Source organism: Mustela lutreola, chromosome 12, assembly GCF_030435805.1.
Source record: "Mustela lutreola isolate mMusLut2 chromosome 12, mMusLut2.pri, whole genome shotgun sequence".
Taxonomy (NCBI): Eukaryota; Metazoa; Chordata; class Mammalia; order Carnivora; family Mustelidae; genus Mustela; species Mustela lutreola.
The window spans coordinates 23,509,272-23,528,741 of record NC_081301.1 but is presented as its reverse complement, the minus strand read 5'-3'; the positions used below and the strand labels follow the sequence as shown (position 1 = coordinate 23,528,741).

The window sequence follows — 19,470 nt, the reverse complement described above, 5'->3', positions numbered from 1 at the left end:
TGAGCTAACTGGTGGAGCAGAACCAGTCAAGCCTGTAGGGAAGGGTCTTTTATCGAGGCAGTAATTTTACCGGTAAAGCTTCTTTCTGGAGCTTTCCAGAAGGTCCCACATCCTCCAGGCTCCCCTTCTGACCCTCTTTCTCACAATTCGGGCTGGGTTGAAAATGAAACATTTCTTAATGCAGCCGTAAGGAGTACCTGTGTATTTGGCAAGGGGGCAGTGATTTGGGTATCTTTCAGGCTACTGTTCAAAATTACTCTTCAAAAGGAAATTAACTAGGGCATAGGGAAAAGCTTCACCTACTGTTCAACACTCTTACATTTAAAAACTTTTTTGGGCGCCTGGGTGGCTCAGTGGGTTAAGCTTCTACCTTTGGCTAAGGTCATGATCCAGAGCCCTGGAATCGAGCCCGGCGTCGGGCTCTCTGCTCAGCAGGGAGCCTACTTCCCTCACTCTCTGCCTACCTCTCTGCCTACTTGTGATCTCTCTCTCTGTCAAATTAATAAATTTTTAAAAAACTTTTTTTTCCTTAAGTAGGCTCCACACCCCGCGTGGAGCCCAAGGGGTGGCTTGAACTCATGACCCTAAGATCAAGAACTGAGCTGAAATCAAGAGTCAGTTTCCTGAAACTACTTTTCAGAATTACTTACCACTGAGCAGGGCCTAACACAGAGCAGTTTCCTGAAGGCGGTTTATTGACTGAAAAGATCATTAGTACTTCTGCCTAAACTCACTTAAAGGAATCAGGGAGCCCGAACATGATCAGATGGGAGGGAGAGCTGAAGACCCCTTTGCCCCTGGAGTCCCAGAAGCAAAGCCAAAAGGAGGTTGTCAGAAACCCCCGTGAGGGGGTCCTCAGCTTAGGCAATAGACTGAGAAGCATGGAGAAATAGTCGTGAACTAACACATCTGCCAGGAGGCAACCCACAGAATACAAAAGAATCTGAGGCTGGTGAGTCCACCCTTTGATTTTTACCAGGATTATTTTTCCACTCACGTCAGATTGAAGAGCGGAATATCATGAACTCCAGGGGTCAGAGGCTCTTTCCCAAGCACTGCTGAAATGTGCTTCACGGTCCTCCCACTTAGGGGTTTAGCTCCGTCTGCCAGGGCTGCACAGATATCTTTGCTTTGAAGATAGCCATAATGTGGACCTGTTTTCCTCATTCAAAATGTGCAGTTCCTTTAACCAACTTTCTCTTCCTCGGTTTCTTATTCCCCAGCCACTTACCTTACCACTTTCTTGTCTACCACAAGGCCACCTTCCCCAATGAACCGAAGGCTCCCGCCTCAGCTTTGGACCTTTTCACCTTTTTCAGGAGCCCATATCCATTCTCCAGACATACATTCTCTTATGTAAGCAGCCCACATTACATAAAAACTCAGTGTGGGCACTGGTGCCAAAGGAAAAGAGATAAGGCCTAGGAGACAGATGGATGTATTCGTGAAAGTCTCACCCCAAGGAAGAGCAAATTTCTCCACAGAAACGAGACTAAGTTTTCCACCTGATTGATTCAACACTAGTAATTTTATTTCAAAATATAAATATTTCACATTTTCAAAGAGGTTACATTAAAAGTTCATCAAAGCAAGTTAAAGCTAAGAAGTAGCATCTGTGTGAGAATAAAGAATATGAGCTGTCATATATGAACCAACTTTTTTGCTTTCAAACCATCTCTATTTTGCCTGAGAATGCAGAGAATATCTTTTCCAAAAGTTACATCAGCATTTACAACTATATATCCAAGCTTGGTTTCTGAATCAAATGGTATTTGAAATATACTCCAGTCACCCAAACAAATGGCACTGCGAAAGACCAGAGAAGGGTTTTCTTTGGGACAGCTATAATGAGTTAGACCTTCTAGGTCACTGCAATAAAAAAGAAATAGGCTTTGGGAATAAGCCAAAATGATGTTACTTTAAGATTTATTTCCACACCTTTCATTGTTAAGATATAAAGCCAGAAGAAAAATAAGAAACCAGGTATGGAGTGAAGAACTCTGGACTTGGAGTCAGAAGTTCTGCCACTGAATTCTGGCTCCTTCATTTTGTGGTATGAACTTAAGGGAAAAATCACAAAAAAGCCTTTCTGAGCCTCCAGTGCCTCATTCAATAATACTTAACGCCTGCCTGTCTCACAGGGTTGTTATGAAAGCAGTCTGAAAACTATAAAGTGACATACAAAAGCATTATTAAAATGTAATATCAACATATCACCACTGTATTTGCACATTTCTAGATCCTTGAAAAACTTGCAAAACTAAGCACAAATACTGATTTTACACACCATAGGTGGAAAAGAATCTCTATACTTTACGTATAGCTCTGAATGGCAAATAGGTTTTCTTTGAGATTTGTTATAGTTTATGTGGTAATATGGTTACCATTCAGAATTTCCATTAATGATGTCTCCCAAAAGAGCTGTAAACTTACTGGAGAGCCATATTTCCCAAAGGACCAGTAGTCCTTGGTGAAGCTCTGCTAATAGGATTGGGGGGGGCGGGGTGGTTTCAGGTCAAATAAGTGTAGTAAACAATTTGTCCCCTCATAAATTCACAATATATAACAGCACACTAAAAACTCTTAGAAGTCCTACAGAAAGGAAACAAACACAGCATTCCTCAATTTTAGCTGACTATGGCACACTTCTGTCTCTTACAACATCTAATAACATCTCTTGGAACTACCGCTATAAGGATCATATCTTTCCAAAAGTTGCTCAACTATTAGGGAAAGGGAAGAGATGCAGAACAGTGGGCTAAGGGGGGGGGGGGGGGGGGCCAAACTGTATTCTATTCAGAATCCTGTTACTGACTCTGTGTGTTAGAAAAGCCACTTCAACCTATGGATTTGTTTTCTCCCCTAGAAAACAATAGGATTGCCTAATTATACACGGCCCATTCTAGCGCAGAGTTTCTATGACTAGTAGACATATTGTCTTGATTTATAATTCTCTTTATTATTTATAAACTATCAAAAAAATATAACTGCCCAGTGCTTTCAGTTAGCACATTTTTTTGCAGGTCCTTAATAAATCAGTGAAATGAATATATTTTGATGGCAAATGTGTAAGGACAAAAACTAATTTAAAAAAGAAATTTACTCTCAGCTAGAACTAACATTTGGAAGTATATTACCAGAGGCTATCTCCAGTATGAAATGCCTAGTATAATACTCTGATAAGGGTCTTAGAAGACCCCTACAGGAAACTGCCAATCAGGACTAGAGTATGGGAAGTTCTGAAAGGGTTTTTCCTATAAACCCTGAGGTTGAGAGCCCTGGATAGCTCACCTACAATTTTTTTTTTCCTCTCTCTAATCGTTCATGGCCTGAATTTCTGAGTATTTCTTGCCCAGTAGTGACATATCCTGAAGTACTAGATACAATCAGTATGGGAAATAAGTCACAATGGGGATTTAAGACCAACGTTAGCCAGAGGACCTCACCTGCAAGCCTTTTAGCAGCCCTTTAACTGTAATAAACAGCTGTCGTTTCCAAAGACTCTCAGTTTGTTTGAATACAGCGTGTCTTCAGAACACTTCTTGGGTAATCCTCTCCTTGTCAAGAGTCAATCTACACCAGTCTCACAGGTCACAAGAAAATTCTACCAGCTAACTACCTCTAATGGAAGAGAGTGTTAGGAATCCTCACAAGTTTAAACACAAATAAAGACTTATATCTCAGGCAGTGTGACAGATCACTTCCAGGAACAGACAATGTGAAAGAAATTTTGGAACTGAAGAAGGATTTACAGGACATGGAGTTTATACTAAAAATGGTACACCGTATTCTCAGAAGAGAGAGGAGCACATCTGTGCGGAGACTAATCTTTTCCCATTCCCCCATTCGGTTTACAACTGAAATAATGAATATGAACTTAAAACTAACCTTTAATAAAGCTATAAAAATATAAGACCTTGGGATAGGCTTTCTGTATCCATTTTTACTGAAGCTACTTCATCCATTCACTGTCTTTTCCTAGGGGAACATTCTTTCTGGGACAAATCCTGAGAATCTGGGGGCAAGCCACTGTGAGACCTGAGTTTGAAACTCCTCACTTTTCATACTACGTGAGCTCTGTGACCTGTGAAAATTCCGTAAAGCCTCTTCACTGTCTGAGGGCATAGGTTTCTCTGGTCGAGGGCTCCTCCCCTAGCTGGCTGGCCTTCAGAGTCCTTCTGAAGTTGCTGGAACATCAGGGCAGTTCCAGTCTCCTGATGAGGACCGTGTACAGGACTGATTTTTTAGGTGATACTATATCACTGCCCATTCTGGGAGCTGCAAACTATTCTCTTAGGGCTCCTAAGTTCCTAAGAACATGGTATTTATACTAATAATTATGACCAACAACAGCCATACTGCAAGCAGTATCACTTTATACAGCTAAAAACACTTTGGAGGAACATAATTTGTATATGCACACTAAACTCACTGTGTTTAATACTTGCCTCTTATGAATATGTACCAATTATAGTTATAAACTTACCAGTATACAATTAACAAAAACAAACCTGATTCCTTTTTTAACCCTTTCACTACAAAATTCATAGTTTTAGCAAGCACATGATCTGGCTAAGATTTATGGTGGGAGAAGGCATTCCCAGGAGCTGTCCTCTGTACAGCAGTTGGCATGGAAACCAGAGAGGCCAACTCTCAGTGAATGTGTTTCTGAACGAATGACTCAACAACTGTCTAAAGAAAAAAAGGAGTTGGTTAGTGGCCAAATGAACACTTGGTGTAATATTAGATTATAATTGTAGAGGGATGGTAAAAACAAGAGATCTGCATGTAGTCTACTGTATAAACAGTCAAAACCCTCATGGTAGCCTCTTTCCTATAGGGAGTTAATTTCTTGAGCGATACCAGGATGAATTTAAGCTAATTACCACTGACAGTGCTTCTCAGGGAGAAGATGATTTAGGAAAAAAATGATTTCTACTCTTAAATGCTTTCCAAAGGGAAGTCTTTGACATTCAGTAACACTTTCTCCTCTATATTCCCCTGGGGATGGAGAAAGAGCCCGATGATCGTTTCCTACAGTGGTAAGGGCACCACGCGAAGAGCTGGGTTCCCGTCCCAGCCTGTCATTAACTGTAGGACAAGCACTGGGAAGACTGCAGAAGGTATGGGAAGAAATGCGACAACAGGGCAGAGTTTGCAGATTACAGAGTCAGAAAGATTTGAGGTAAAAGACTTACTGAACATTTCTGAACCTTAAGCTTCCCACCTGTATGAAAGTGTTATAAAAAACATAACGCTGTGTGAAAGCTGCCGGGAAGTGACTGGGAAAGAATGTGTGCAACCTGACTTTGTAACGCGCAAAGCACTGTGCTGGTCATTGTGATGTGTGGGAGACTTAACAAGTCCTCCTTCAACACGCCTTCATCTGGAGTCTCATGTGCAAGGCACTGTGCTAAGTGATGGAAAAATACTACCTAAATGTAACATTCTACTGCTAATAAGTAACTAACTGGCAGAATTCCAAATAAGTACACACGGATATATTTAACAACTCCGAGAACTGCTACTCCTGAGATTTTTCGCTTAAAGCATTTGGAAAAACTGAACCCCAACATGAATTGTCATATTGTTACCATTAACAGCAGCTTAGTAAGTATTCTACTTCAAAGTGGTCAACCAAGTTTTAAGAATCTGGCAATAGTATAATGGCAGATGGAGGGAGGCAAAAGGGAGGAAGAGCTTGTTTTTCTCTGTCTCCTGGGGTTGCAACACACACCTCGCTGACCTTCAAATAAGCCACCCGGCCTTACACTTTACAGAGGGAAGTAGGTAGAAGGGTAGAAGACTCCCTTTTCCTGCTCAAGCAACTACATATTCAAAAGTGAAAAACCCTCTTCATTAAAAAGTGACGGTCATAAAAATGTTTAAGAACAGATTTCTTAAACCAGGAGAAAATTACACTGTGAATATTTTTAACAGCAGGTAGTTCAGGACTCTTAAAATACCTTTATAAATACATATTATAATAATATAGATAACCAAAGTGGGAAATTTCGAGCCAAGTTACCAGTGTATAAACTGAAATTTTTTCAAGCCATCTTAGCAACAGGTAAGTGAGCAAACCACAATTCTGAGTTCTAAAGCTGTGCTTTAAAAGGCAAAGCAGCCCACAGCAAGTTCTCTCTTGTCCAGGCATTCTGTATGGAAGGCCAGGAGGGTTCTGCTGCTTTCCTGGGCTCTGCTTGCTAGGCACAGATGAAAGGACAGAAGGCCACAGCTGAGCTGTGAGAAACTGAACCTCCTACAGAAATCGCTGTGGTGCAAACCATGTCAGTCTACTGAAGATTTCGCATCATCAGAAATATCATGGAAAGTCCTGTAAGAAGAAAAGAAAGAAGGATTAGTTCTGCTTTTGGAATAGGGTGGGGGGGGTGGATAAAGCCAAAGAAACACTTTAAAAAAAGAAAAGCAAAACAGTGTCCAACCAATAATTAATTGCCAAGTAACAACATTTTATTTTGATAACCTGAGAGCTATGACAAGGTTATATAGTCACTATAGATTGCTAATACTTTCACCAAGTATTGTTTCAAAGTCTGCTATGTGTTTCTCAGTCTTTGGTAATAAGAACTCCATTTTTTTTTTTTTTTTTTTTGGGCTGAGTCCACTGTCTCCCATCCAAGATGATCTCCCCAGATTCCCCTGAAACCATGTATGACCGACCATGTGACTAAGTAGTATCTGGTCTGGGTAGAGGGGGTCCGCTGCATATCTAAGGGTCCTACCTTAGCACTGTAACAGCTCGTCTTTGCTACATCACTCACATGCCCGAGCTATGACGATGTGACCCAGTCTGGTCTGTATCCTTGGTGGCCAGGTCAGAGTTTACTGAGGATGAGTTCAAGATCCCATCTTACACGAAAAGACCTCAGAACAAGCTGGATGAGCAGAATGTAGGGAGCTGTGCATGAATGTTTGTGGAACAGTCACATGAGCCCTAGACTTCCTACTTCTGGCTTCTTTTGCCCAAGAAATAAACCTCTAGCTTTGGAGGTTATTTTGAGTTCTATTTTTATTTTGAGTTCTGTTGTTATTTTGAGTTCTGTTGAGGGTGGTATTTTTTTAATTTGGGGGTGCTTTTTTCTGTTTATATACAGTCAAATGTCTCTTAAATGATAAAAAAAGACAAAGCACACATATATTACCCTTTCCGACAGAAGTTACATTGCTCCTTTACAGCAATATCCCCAACTAGGAACTCGGAAAAATAGTTAAGCTTAAAATGTTGGCATTTTTCAAAACAAGTCTAAGGTCTTCAAGTTATACTAACTTGTAGCCACATCACTACACTATGTGGTAACTTCTTAAATTTTTTTTTAATCAGTCAATGAAAGCCTATTTTATTTTCATACCTATAACCAAGTGTTGATTACTGTACACAATGACTCAACTTTTTCATTAGAAACAGACCTAAAGTGGAATATAAGGAATATACTCCAGAAATTCAGAAAATAACTCAGCTGTAGATACAAAAGGGGACAAAAAGTTGTCATTAACTACAAATCACCTAAAACTTCATAAAGCAAATAATCTGCCAGGTGCAATTCCACACTCACACCACCTGTCTTCCCCCCCTTCTGCCTTATTCCTTTGTCTTCTCAATTTCCGCATCACACTATGAGGTGGGCTAGCTGGGTGGAACCGAGGTAAATGAAAGACTAATCCTTTAGCCCAATGTCAGGAGTACTTCAGAATCAAGAGGGCACAGGTAGAAAGTTACAGAAAAGAGATTACATTCAAGAACACTGTGTTATCTCAAGGCTGCCTCCCTGGTGGGGGTCCTCTAGCCTCTGGACCAATAAAGCCCACCTCCAACCAGCACAGCTCTACCTCCAAAGGATTAGCTCTGAAGAATGGATGAGCTTCCTGGCTATGGCTGTGAAAGGGCATATGTGTGGTATGGCCAAACCCATCATGTTGAACATACGCTGATAGGAGAAAGAATTGGAATGAATTTTGTTTCTTTAAATAATTTTACATTCTGAAAGAAATCCCCCAAAATGAAGACATATTATATACTCCCAGGTTTTATCTGTGTTACTACCTATCTGTATATCAAATCAGGGTTTCTCAAGGGCAGTACCCTCGACATTTTTGTGCATGGTAAGATGTTTAGCAGTACCTCTAGCTCTAACTGGTGGAGTTGTGACAACCAGAATGTCTCTAGACATTGCCAAATATATTCTGAAGGGAGCAAAACTCCTACCCACCCCCACCCAGAACCATTGCCCTAGGTGTCTATTTATTTATGTATCTATTTTTCACACTCTCACCTAAATTTATGTTCTTCAATTTGTGTACAGGAAAAGTTGGCTAACAGTGTGGGAGCCCTGGAAAATCTTTAAAACCAATAACCCAAAACTGACCTATACTAAGTAAAAAGCATTTCCCAATATACAATAGGTTTCAAATCCATCCTCTGACATCTTTTCACATTTCTAGGATACCTGAAAGTTTGAATCTCTATTCAGTTCTTCTAAATTATGAATGAAAATTTCTGCCTCGGGGCAAAGATGCATGAAATGAGATTAAGACTGCGGTTGGCCTGGTGACTGCTTTCTGTTGACAAGTAAACTTAGCCGTCACCTTGAAATTCATACCTACTATTCAATTCTGCCCCCAGGCCAAGAAAGTCTCTAAAAGCACCCAAGAAAAAGGAAAACAAAGTGAAGCACACTGAGAAAATAGTTACTAACGATTTTCCAACTCAACATTCTACCTTCTCTAGATGTTTACAGCGGCAATGGCTGGATGCAGGAGTGCGCGCGTGTGTGCATGTGTAGAAGCCTACAGAGGTTAACACTGACCTTTTTTTTTGTTTTTTAAGATTTTCACTTATTTATTTTAGAGAAAGTGACTGTATACGCCAGGGGTGGTATGAGGGAGATGGAGAGAATGCTGAAGCAGACTCCCCGCCGGGGAGTTGAGCCCACACGGGGCTCAACCCCAGCACCCTGAGATCATGACCCAAGCTGAGTCAAAATAAGAGTCAGCTGTTCAACCAACTGAGCCACCCTGGCGCCCCAGAAGTAACCTGATCTTAAACAAATGTCTATCTCCTGGAAAACAAACTCCCTAACCTAGTGATACAGAGATAATTGATTTCTGTCCTCATGGAGAAGCACTGAGCTCAGTAATCAGCAGGGCTCATAAATTCTGACCTCTCTAGAACAGGAAGAAACAAAGGGATAATACTGCATTGATAATGTTTCTAGAAACAGTGAATGTCCTACCTTAGTCATCTAAATACAGTGTTCTTTTCCAAACCATAAGGATTATTAGATGCTAAGAATGACAGTGGTAGGATTTCCTTTTTTTTTTTTTTTTAAGATTTTATTTATTTATTTGTCAGAGACGGAGAGAGAGCGAACGAGCACAGGCAGACAGAAAGGCAGGGAGAGGCAGAAGCAGGCTCCCTGTCAAGCAAGGAGCCTGATGTGGGACTCGATCCCAGGACGCTGGAATCATGACCTGAGCCGAAGGCAGCCGCTTAACCAGCTGAGCCACCCAAGCATGCCAGTGGTAGGATTTCTGATTTAAGAGCAAGGAAAGCAGAACAGGGCCACATGCGGTTCGAGGGACAGAGATTGCTATTAACATTTTACAGTTCCTCTAATGGCAATGGGGAATGTGCAGTGTGATTTCTCATTTATAATCAATCCCAACTCCTTGAATTCTGAATCTTCCTCCCCAAAAGTTTTTGGTAAGATTTTTAAAAATTCGTTTATGCAAACGTTTACACTTTTTCTGATTTAACAGCTCAAGAGCTATTGATTCCTTGCCTCCTAGAGATACAGAATAAACTTTGGACATTTAAAAATAAAAAGCTTTATCTGAGTAATTTAACACAGCTGGCTTGGCATAAGCTGAGTGTGTATTTCCGAACCCTCACCTCGCACACAGGTGCACAATCTTGTGACAGAGCACATGTCATCACCATTAGGCACATCGCTTCCTTTCTGACAAACCTGGAATACAGCTCTAAGGCTGGGGCTTACTATGTCCCATCCTCTTTTGTTAGCCTCAAGGTGATATTGCAAAAATCTTTTTATCTGAACTGTTCTTGGTTTCACTTGTCTATTAATTCCTCAAATATTTACTGAGCATTTTGTATGTGCCAGATACCATGCTAGTAATGGTAAAAGAGTAGTAAACAGATGAGACCTAGTTCCTACTTCCAGAAAGCTTACCAACTACTGGGAAGGATGATTAATTAAAACTACACAGTTATAATGGATATTAAGCTCCAATAAGGTAAGTGTGGCGCAGGAGTCCACAGGGTAGGCACATCTCATCTAGCCCTGAGAGTTCCGGCAATGCTTCTCAGAAGAAGAGACCTTTGAGGACAGGCCACAGTATCAGCCTTCCCTGGAAACGGGTGTGGTATTCTTTATAAAAAGGGAAAACATGTGTAAAGATGACAATGACTTCAGGGAACTAAAACAAGTTCAATATGGCTAGAAAATAAAACACAAGGCAGGCAGGCAGCAGAGAGAGAGAAAAAGAGAGGTAGTCTGCAGATGTAGACAGAAAGCAGGCTTGAAGTCTGATGGGCAACTTAAACTTCTACCGCCAGCTCCCACTCCTCCCTCATCAGTCCACTGGCATGGTGCAGAGTGTACTCCAGCTGAAATTCTGAAGGTTAATGTTAAGGCCTGCAGCAGTGGTGAGGTGTGTTGGAGAACACCTTCCTATCTCATTTTGCAAAAACAAAGAAGAAAAACAACTTCTTGCTCTATAAAGCTGAATGCCAAAACCTTAAGTTAATTACTAAACAATTTCTTTTGTAACAAAACACTCACTTTTGGTTTAACTTTGGGTATTAAATTACAAAAGATATTCAAAGTCTGGTTAAAAGAGTGCTTCTTAAAAACAGAAGTGAGCTCCTGATAACTCCTCCGAGTGAAAGATCAAGCAGAGTTTCTAAAGGACCACATTCCAGTTGTCACTCTCGGCACTGTCAAGATGTGACAGAGGGCAGGGGAGAACCTTAATGCACAGAACATTCCTGGAGGAGCTCCTAGGATATGCTGCTACTTGCTTCTTGCAGGTTTTGCTGACTTTTAATATTCAGAGATTGCTGCTCAATTTTTGGGAGGAGTAAAATTAAGTACATCAAATCAAGTCTGAATATCCTGTCCAAAAGTCAAGAAAGATACATGACTGGAAGAGAGTCTCTGCCCTTCCTCAACCTCCCAGACAACCCCAGCATTGAAAGAGAACAGAGGAAGTGATACACTTGGGTTACTGAATCAAGGCCAAAATAGTTGGGAGCCTTATGCTGTGCTGTGTCCATGACAATCACCCCCATCAAATACTGCACATAACACCATCAACAGTGGTAATCAGAGAAGGGGGTCCTTCATTTTTTCCTGAAGACAGTAGTTCATAGCAACAGTCTTGCAAATGTGCACTTGTAGCTACCAGTGCCTGCACCTGCAGACACAAGGTACGGGTGCCTCCTGAAATGCAACCACGCACCTTCGGCTATCACACTGCAACAAGCCCGGTGTGTCTGAGGCCAAGCAAAAGCCCATATGGGAGCAGCTCAGACAGCAAGAGGAAATGTTTCAGGATTAGATCATGTAGAGTCTTGCCAACCACGTCAAATATTTTGATCTTCCTCCTAAAGCCAAGGGGAAGCCGTTTTTGGTAAGCCGGCATCACGATCAGATATGCTTGCATTTTGAAGAGAACATGTCAGCGGCAGTGCAGAGAAGGGACAAGAGAACTGTATAAGCAGAGGGTGGGAGACTAGTTAGAAGACTAAGATGACCACAGCAGCCCAGGTGAGAAATGTGGCAGCTAGACCCAGCTCAGACTGGGGGCGGGACACTGTGGAGATTCAGAGGAAGAGAGCTGAGGCAAAATGGACAGCACTTGGTGAGGACGGGGAACAAGGTGGGGAGAGTAGTAAGGATGACCACGGACTGGCCCATGGAAGCGGAGCCGAACAGTCCCTGAGTGTTACAGCAGAACGGCTGCCCTTGTGGAAGGGAAGGGGATAGCTCAAAAAGGGAAAGAAAGATCGTTAGTTGAATCGTACCGGCTCTCCTGCTTTTTAGCTGTGTGGCTATACAGGGGCAAGGGAGCCTCTCTAAGCTTTGATTCCCTCATCTATAAAACATGGAAACCTCCAGGTCCCAACCTGCATGCAAACACTGGACAGATCAAATAAAATAACACAAGTGAAGTGCTATCACAGAAATTCATCCTATAAATGTCACCGAGGTTGTCTTTGTTTAGACTTCTCACTGAAGGATGAGCTACTGAACACGTGCTTCCTTCAGGCCCTCTCAAAACCCCACTGAAACGCCAGTGAAAGTATTTTTTTGAAGGCATTAACTTACTTGAAAAGGAGGGCAGGGAGAATGTAAGAGGTAAGAGCCATAAACTTCTAGAAGGTGGAAGGCAGATGGGACAATTGCTCTGACCCAGCATACCCTAAAAAAGCTGATCCTAGGCCAGTGTGGAAAATGCCAGGAAACCATTTGATTCCTTCAGCGAAATCGCCATGAGGGCTCAGGAACTGGCGACAGCGAACTCTGGAAGTGGGTAAGGCTGGGGCTCAATGCAGAAGGGCTGCTTTGAAGTCTACTTAAAAAGCAGTCCAACATCCTTGCCTGCCTCCCCCGGGCCAGAAGTCAGAAATCGGCTCTCTAGCTGGCCTTGCAGAAGCCGACATCCATGGTACTAAACTGCCTATGGAGGGGACCACCTCCAGGAGCTGCCAGCCTCAGTTCCACTACTGTAGGCCAGAATCCTGCCAATCAAAGGCAGGCTTAGAACCCAACCCTCAGAGGAAACCCCAGCTCCAGCTGACACCCTGGCTGCAGTCTTGTCAGACCCTAAGCAGAAGTTCCAACTAAACTATGCCCGGACTCCCGGCCCACAGAAACTTGGATAGAATAAATGCATGTTTGTTTTTTTAAGATTTTATTTATTTATTTGACAGACAGAGACCACAAGTAGACAGAGAGGCAGGCAGAGAGAGGGGGGAAGCAGGCTCCCTGCTGAGCAGAAAACCTGATGCAGAGCTCGATGCCAGGACCCTGGGATCACGACCTGAGCCAAAGGCAGAGAGGCTTTAACCCACTGAGCCATGCAGGTGCCTCAAATGCATGTTGCTTTAAAGCCATTAAGTCAGTGGTAATTTGTTATACATCACTGAAAACTAGTAACTACCTAAATGCTAAAAGGTAGATTTTATTTTTTTTTTAAAGGTAGATTTTATTTATATAAATAACACCTTGATCAACCAGACTGGGGGAAAAAAAAGTGATAAAAAGGGAAATCTGTGTGGAGGATTTGGAAAATAAAGTTGAAGAAGTCACCCAGAAAATGGAGGCAAAAAGTCAGGAATGGAAAAACTTTAGAGATAAGAAAACGAGATTACCCATGTATGAAACTCAACATCAAGCTAAGTTTCTAAAAGGATGAGAAGGAAATCATAAATGAAATAATACAAGAAAAATTTTAGAACTGCAGAACATAAGCTTCCAGTTTTAAAGGTCTTATCAAATACCCTTTGGGACAACAAAAAAAAGAAAACAAAGAAGATCCTATAGGTTTTCAAACAATTAAATTACAAAGAATTGGGAATCAGAACGGCTTCAGACATTTAACAAGCACAGAAGACAGAAGACAATGAAGAAATAAAGAAAGTCTAAAGGCAAAAATTTTTGAACATAAAATTCTCCACCTGGGGAGCACCTGAGTGGCTCAGTGGGTTAAAGCCTCTGCCTTCAGCTCGGGTGTGGTCCCAGAGTCCTGGGATGGAGCCCCGCATCGGGCTCTCTGCTCAGGGGAGAGCCCACTTCCCTTCCTCTCTCTCTGCCTGCCTCTCTGCCTATTTGTGATCTCTGTCCGTCTAATAAATAAATAAAAATCTTAAAAAAAAAAAAAATCCTCCACCCGGGGCACCTGAGTGGCTCAGTCAATAAGCATCTGCCTTCGGCTCAGGTAATGATCCCGGGGTTCTGGGATGAAGACCTTGCTCAGGAGGGAGTCTGCCTCTCCCTCTGTCCCTTCTCCTGCTCATGTGCTCGTGCAATCTCTCTAATAAATAAATAAAATCTTAAAAAAAATTTATCTACCCAGGAAAGCTAATGATTAAGTATGACTTTAGGAAAAGCCTCTTCAGATATGCATCATCCCCCCAAAATTTACTCCCCATGCATTCTTTCCCAAAAATCTATAGGAGGTTGTGCCCCAACAAAAAGGAAGTAAATTGAGAAAGAAAATGATTTGGGGAATGATAAAGGAAGTGAGAATTCCAACACAGGGGAGAGCTGAGGAAATGACAGCTGAACAGCAGGCAAAAGGGCAGCCAGTGTCCACTGAAGCAGATCAGAAGACTCCAGAAGAGACTTCAGCAGGAAGACAGACCATGTAGTACACCTGATACAGCCCGGCATACTGAGCAGGAGGAGATGTGAACACCTGGTACACAGCTTAAGGCTAATTACAGGGACTCGCAAAACAAAACCAACATATCACAGCATCTTTATAACTCAAAGGAAAGTAAAAAAGTTGTATAAAGTAAGGAAATACAGATAGAATATACAAGAAGGCTCAAATAGGAATATAATTTACAGAGTCATAATAATTTAAGTGCCAGTAATCTAACCAATATCACAGTTTAACACTGGCAGGTGGAGGGACGCATGGGTGGCTCAGTTGGTTAAGTGTCTGCCTTCGGCTCAGGTCATGATCCCGGGGTCCTAGGATGGAGTCCTGCATCGGGCTCCTGCTCCATGGAGAGCCTGTTTCTCCCTCTCCCTCTGCCTGCAGCTCCCCTTACTTGTATGCTTTCTCTCTCTCTCTATGTGTCAAATAAATAAAAATCTTCAAAAAATTTTAAGAAAATAAAAAACAGTGGGAGGTGGGTAGTAAAAGAGCTAATTTCTCACCTTCCAACTGGGAAGTAAATAGATAATGCCTATACATTAAAAAAATCAAGAAATAAACATGCTATTTCAAGAAATGGAGGCAAAAATGAAATTAGAATCAAAAAGTGGTTCCTTTCAGGGGCACCTGGGTGGCTCCATTGGTTAAGCATCTGCCCTTGGCTCAGGTCATGATCCCAGGATCTTGGGATCAATGCCGTGTCAGGCTCCACACTAAGCAGGGAGTCTGCTTCTCCCTCTGTTCCTCGCCCCCCTCATGCCCTCTCTCTCAAAAAAAAAAAAAAAAAAAAAACTTAAAAACTTTTAAAAAGTGGTTCCTCTCAGAGCAGAAAAGGAGAGACAAGGGGAAAACAAAGGATAGCTTTCACAGTAAGTTTTGTAGAAATTTTTGACTTTTAGAAGCATGCTTACATAACTTTTAAGGAAAAAAAAAGATGAAGTCTATAAAAGCCAATTTTCTTTTGCTTTCTTGTATGGATCCCCAAAGAATAGGGTACCCAGTTAGCAAGTGCTCTTTACTGCTTTCAAGTAACTGTTCACTGGTTTCTCAGGTACCCGCATACTTGCCTCTAAGAGGCAAAGGCAGAAATCATAGGGTCACCACCTTCGAAATGGTGAAGCTTTTGTTAAAACTACCTAAGTGCTTCTCCTTTTATTCCTTTTAAGGAAATAGATTTTTCCCTACCATCAAGTTAAGTGCCTTTCATTAGCTAAAATGGCCCTTGAACCAACTGAGTCTAAGAATCAACTGAGTCTAACTCGGAAACTATATTTGACCTTTCAGAGTTAAAGGGCCATGTCTTTCTTCACAAAGCACAACACTTACACAAAATAAGCGGAACCATGTTTCTAAAGAATTTTAAAGAAAAACATAAAATAGTCTCAGTAAATATATTTTCAGAATCAACTCATTAATGACTTCTTGGTCACACTAGAAGACCCAACGGGAGGAAAAAGTTCTCCAGTGGAGACTAATAAGGACAATGTAGAATAGTCTCTGAAAAGTTGAAATTCTTTATTCTCAGACTTCTTACTTTTTCATTCTTAACAGTCCATATTACCTTTCTGTTGTTAACATAAATTTTGTTTAACAAGTAGTTTCCACTGAAGTTAAACCTGATGTATACCCAGCCATTCCACTTCTTGGCATACACTCTTTTAAGTACTCCTGTCCACCAGAAGACATGTACTACAAGAAACTGGCCAGTAGGGGGCGCCCAGGTGGCTCAGTCTGTTAAGCATTGGCCTCTGGCGTGGGTCATGATCCCACTGGGATCAAGTCCTGCATCAGACCCCCTGCTCAGTGGTAAGTCTGCTTCCCTCTCTGCCCTGGCCTCTGCTTAGGCGCGCCCTCTCTCGCACGCGCACAAATAATAAAATTTTTAAAAACAAAAACAAAAACTGGCAAGTACACAAATGTCCATCATCACTGTGGTTATCCTCATGTGCTGGAATACTAGGCAGCACAAAAAAAGGATGACTGGTACATGCAACAGTGTGGCTGGAGGCCACAGACACAATGTTGAGCAGAAGAGACCTGACTCAGGAGTAGTTAATATACAAGATTCCTATTAAGCAAAGTTCAAAGATAGGCAGATTATTAGCAGAGAAGGGTCTGACTGAGAAGGTGTATGGGGAAGCCTTCTAGAGAAATGGAAACACTCTATACCTTAATAAGGTGATGCTTGCATGGGTATATGCATTGAAAAAACCCATCCAGTTGCATATTTAAGATGTGCATCTCAGCCCCATGGAAGATAAACCTCAATAAAATAGCTCTATAAAAATGTTTATAAAAAATAAAAAGTTATATAAAAAAATAGCTCTATAAAATTTTGACACAATCAGAAAAATTTTTACTTATAATTCATATTACACTGTAATTTATTTTATGAACTGTTGGTGACCAACAGCTGACAGCAATTATGAACTATATGTCTGTACTTGCAAAATAACAAGTTATAACTCAATACTGGTATACTCAAAAATTTTTCCCCAACTTCTTATTTTGAAAAAGTATAAACTTACCAAAAAACCGAAAGACTTGTACAATTAACAACCATATGTCATTTATCTAGATTCACCAATTGTTAGTATGTTGCTATTAGTCACGCTTCTCTATCAGTTTTGGCTCAACTATTTGAAAATACGTTGCAGACATCTTGACACATTACCTCTAAAGAATATTCTGCTATACAACCAAGGTTTTCAGTATCATGCTAGGAAACTTAACACTGATATAAAAATACTATTTAATACATAACCATATTCAGATTTCTCCAACTGTTCCATAAATTCTCCCCACACTTAATCCAGGACCGCCCACTCATTCCTGCATTGCATTTGATTGTCCTACTTCCAGACTCCACCTTTAATCTGGTACACCATGTCCCCAAGTGTGTTTTTTTTTTTTTAATGTTTTACTTATTTTTGGTCTTTCATGACATGAACAATTCTGTCCCAATTTAGTTTTTAAATGTTCCTGGTATCTGAAACCCAAATGTCTACAAACGAATGGTTTCTGTTTACTTGGAGTCTTCTATAGTCTTCAAAGGAGACCGTGCACTGAAATACCTATATCCTGACACACCGTTCACGTAAAAAAATAAACCATGGGACAGTTCAATTTCACACACACAATTCATGGTGTTCTGCTTTAACTCACCGCTGAGTCTGGGCAGGCCACGGGGTCTGGTTTGGCGTGGGCACTGAATTCGTGGGACTCACTAGCATGGCACTATAGATATTGGAAGCAACCACGAGTATGCAGAGAAGTATGGGCCCAATGATTGCTCCTTCCAGGCCTAAGTAGTACGCCCCGCCAGCCACTGCCAAGCCTGTCAAGTAAGGATGCCCACCTCTGGAAGAAAGAGCATACAGATTAGCTCATGGCTTTTCATAAACGTAAGCCTTGGAGTAAATCTGAAACACATCTCTAGCACAGTGTTCATTCCTAACACACCAGGCCTTTGACTGCATGACCAGTTTTCTTTAGATTATCTCTGTGCAGATAACTGAACATTGGTTGTACTAACATTGAGATGTGACACATCTATGTACCTATGTAACACATACAACATCTGCCTTTTTATTAGGTCCAGCAACGGAGGGACTGAAGTCCAACTGTAAACAGATATCCTACACCCGTTTCATACCTGCCTGACCTAAGTTAGTCTTGGCTGAGGACTGGTTACGTAAGTCACATGTTCAGTTTACTTCCACTGAGAATAATTAAAGGGGCACAATTTAGTGTGTAATTCAAATAATTATGCTTTTTATAAGGCACTACAATAATATTCAAGTTATTGATAGGTTAGACTTGTGGCAATATCCTTAAATAGTTTTTAAACAAGGGTAATGATAAAGGGCATCCTGAGGAAACTATCCCTCACAAAGCCCGAGATTTCTATCTCAGAGGAGAGTCGTAATTGCCCTCCAGCTTATCACAGGATCATTGACCTAACCGAATACAGTAAGAGGTTACAGCCGCTGGGCACAGTGATAACAGTAACAAATGACCACTAACGTAAGAGGGACTGGGAAAGAAGGTATGTTCTAGTTCTAGTTTTCAAACACAGGTGATTGGAACAATTTACTGAGGGGTAAATAACTCTGGAATAATGTTCTGTACTATGTTACAGTTCAATAAGTAGATTTAAGGTGAGGCAGCCTTTAGGAAACCAATACCTTATATTCATAATCCATCTTCATTCCCCTCAAAAAAAATCAATTTAGGGCAGTATTCCACATATGTATTATGCTATGTAAGTAAGCTTTTTCCCTAAATAATACACTTTAAAAAATTTCTACCAAAAATGCTTAAAGCTTAAAAAAAGAAAGTATGGAAGCTTTTAAATAAAGTCTTCATTTATTAAAAAAATCTAACAATTGACACGAAATCTTTCGTTTCCTAATGCTGGTTAAACAAGGTAGTATTTTATTATTAAGATAAAATCACATAAATCTTAAATTCTAGCTAGAAACATTAATAAAAAATTTAAAGTTTAGACAAATGAGAACATTTAATGATAAAGTCATATAACTACTCTATGTAAATTTCAACTGTTAAGCACCAATTAACCATGTCCTGATGTGTTCCTTTTGTCTTTAAATTTCTCTCTCAAGTTTTAGAGGTAACAATTTCCCTAAGGCTTGTGCATGGAGTTGCTTATTTCTTATTGCTCTGGAAATTTGGGGCTTCAGAGTAGTTTATATCATTCATTTTCTACTTCAACTTACTAGAGAGAAAACAAGGTGGGATATCATTTGTCCCTGTAAATTTTCAGTTAACTTAAGGGGACACTTTCTATGAACTGAGCTCTTGTCTAAACTTATTGTGATGGTGAGTTTTACTTAAAAAAATTTAATATATTAACTATTATGACAGTTTCAGTAGGCATATTCTGAATTTGAGTAAACTGATGAAAACTCAGCATCTGGTTTATATCCTAGATTCTAATAAGTAATGTGAATCTGGATATGTGACCAAGTAAGAATTGGCTTGATTTACTCAATACAATTTCTAAGAGATACCAAAATC

At 40.8% G+C, this 19,470-nt stretch overlaps 1 protein-coding gene across 3 annotated transcripts in view; it reads right to left on the bottom strand.

Moving 5' to 3' along the window:
• Positions 1–4,364: 4,364 nt before the first annotated feature.
• The window catches only part of TMEM245 (transmembrane protein 245), a 94,423-nt gene continuing 79,317 nt past the window's right edge, over positions 4,365–19,470 (bottom strand). For 2 of the 3 annotated variants that reach the window (XM_059141677.1, XM_059141678.1), the window contains 2 exons: positions 17,596–17,790; positions 4,365–6,337 (listed from right to left, as the gene is read on the bottom strand). In XM_059141677.1, the coding sequence (XP_058997660.1) occupies positions 6,292–6,337; positions 17,596–17,790 (241 nt within the window). In that variant the 3' untranslated portion in view covers positions 4,365–6,291. The remainder of the gene's footprint in view (positions 6,338–17,595; positions 17,791–19,470) is intronic. The other variant, XM_059141679.1, reaches the window with a different exon arrangement.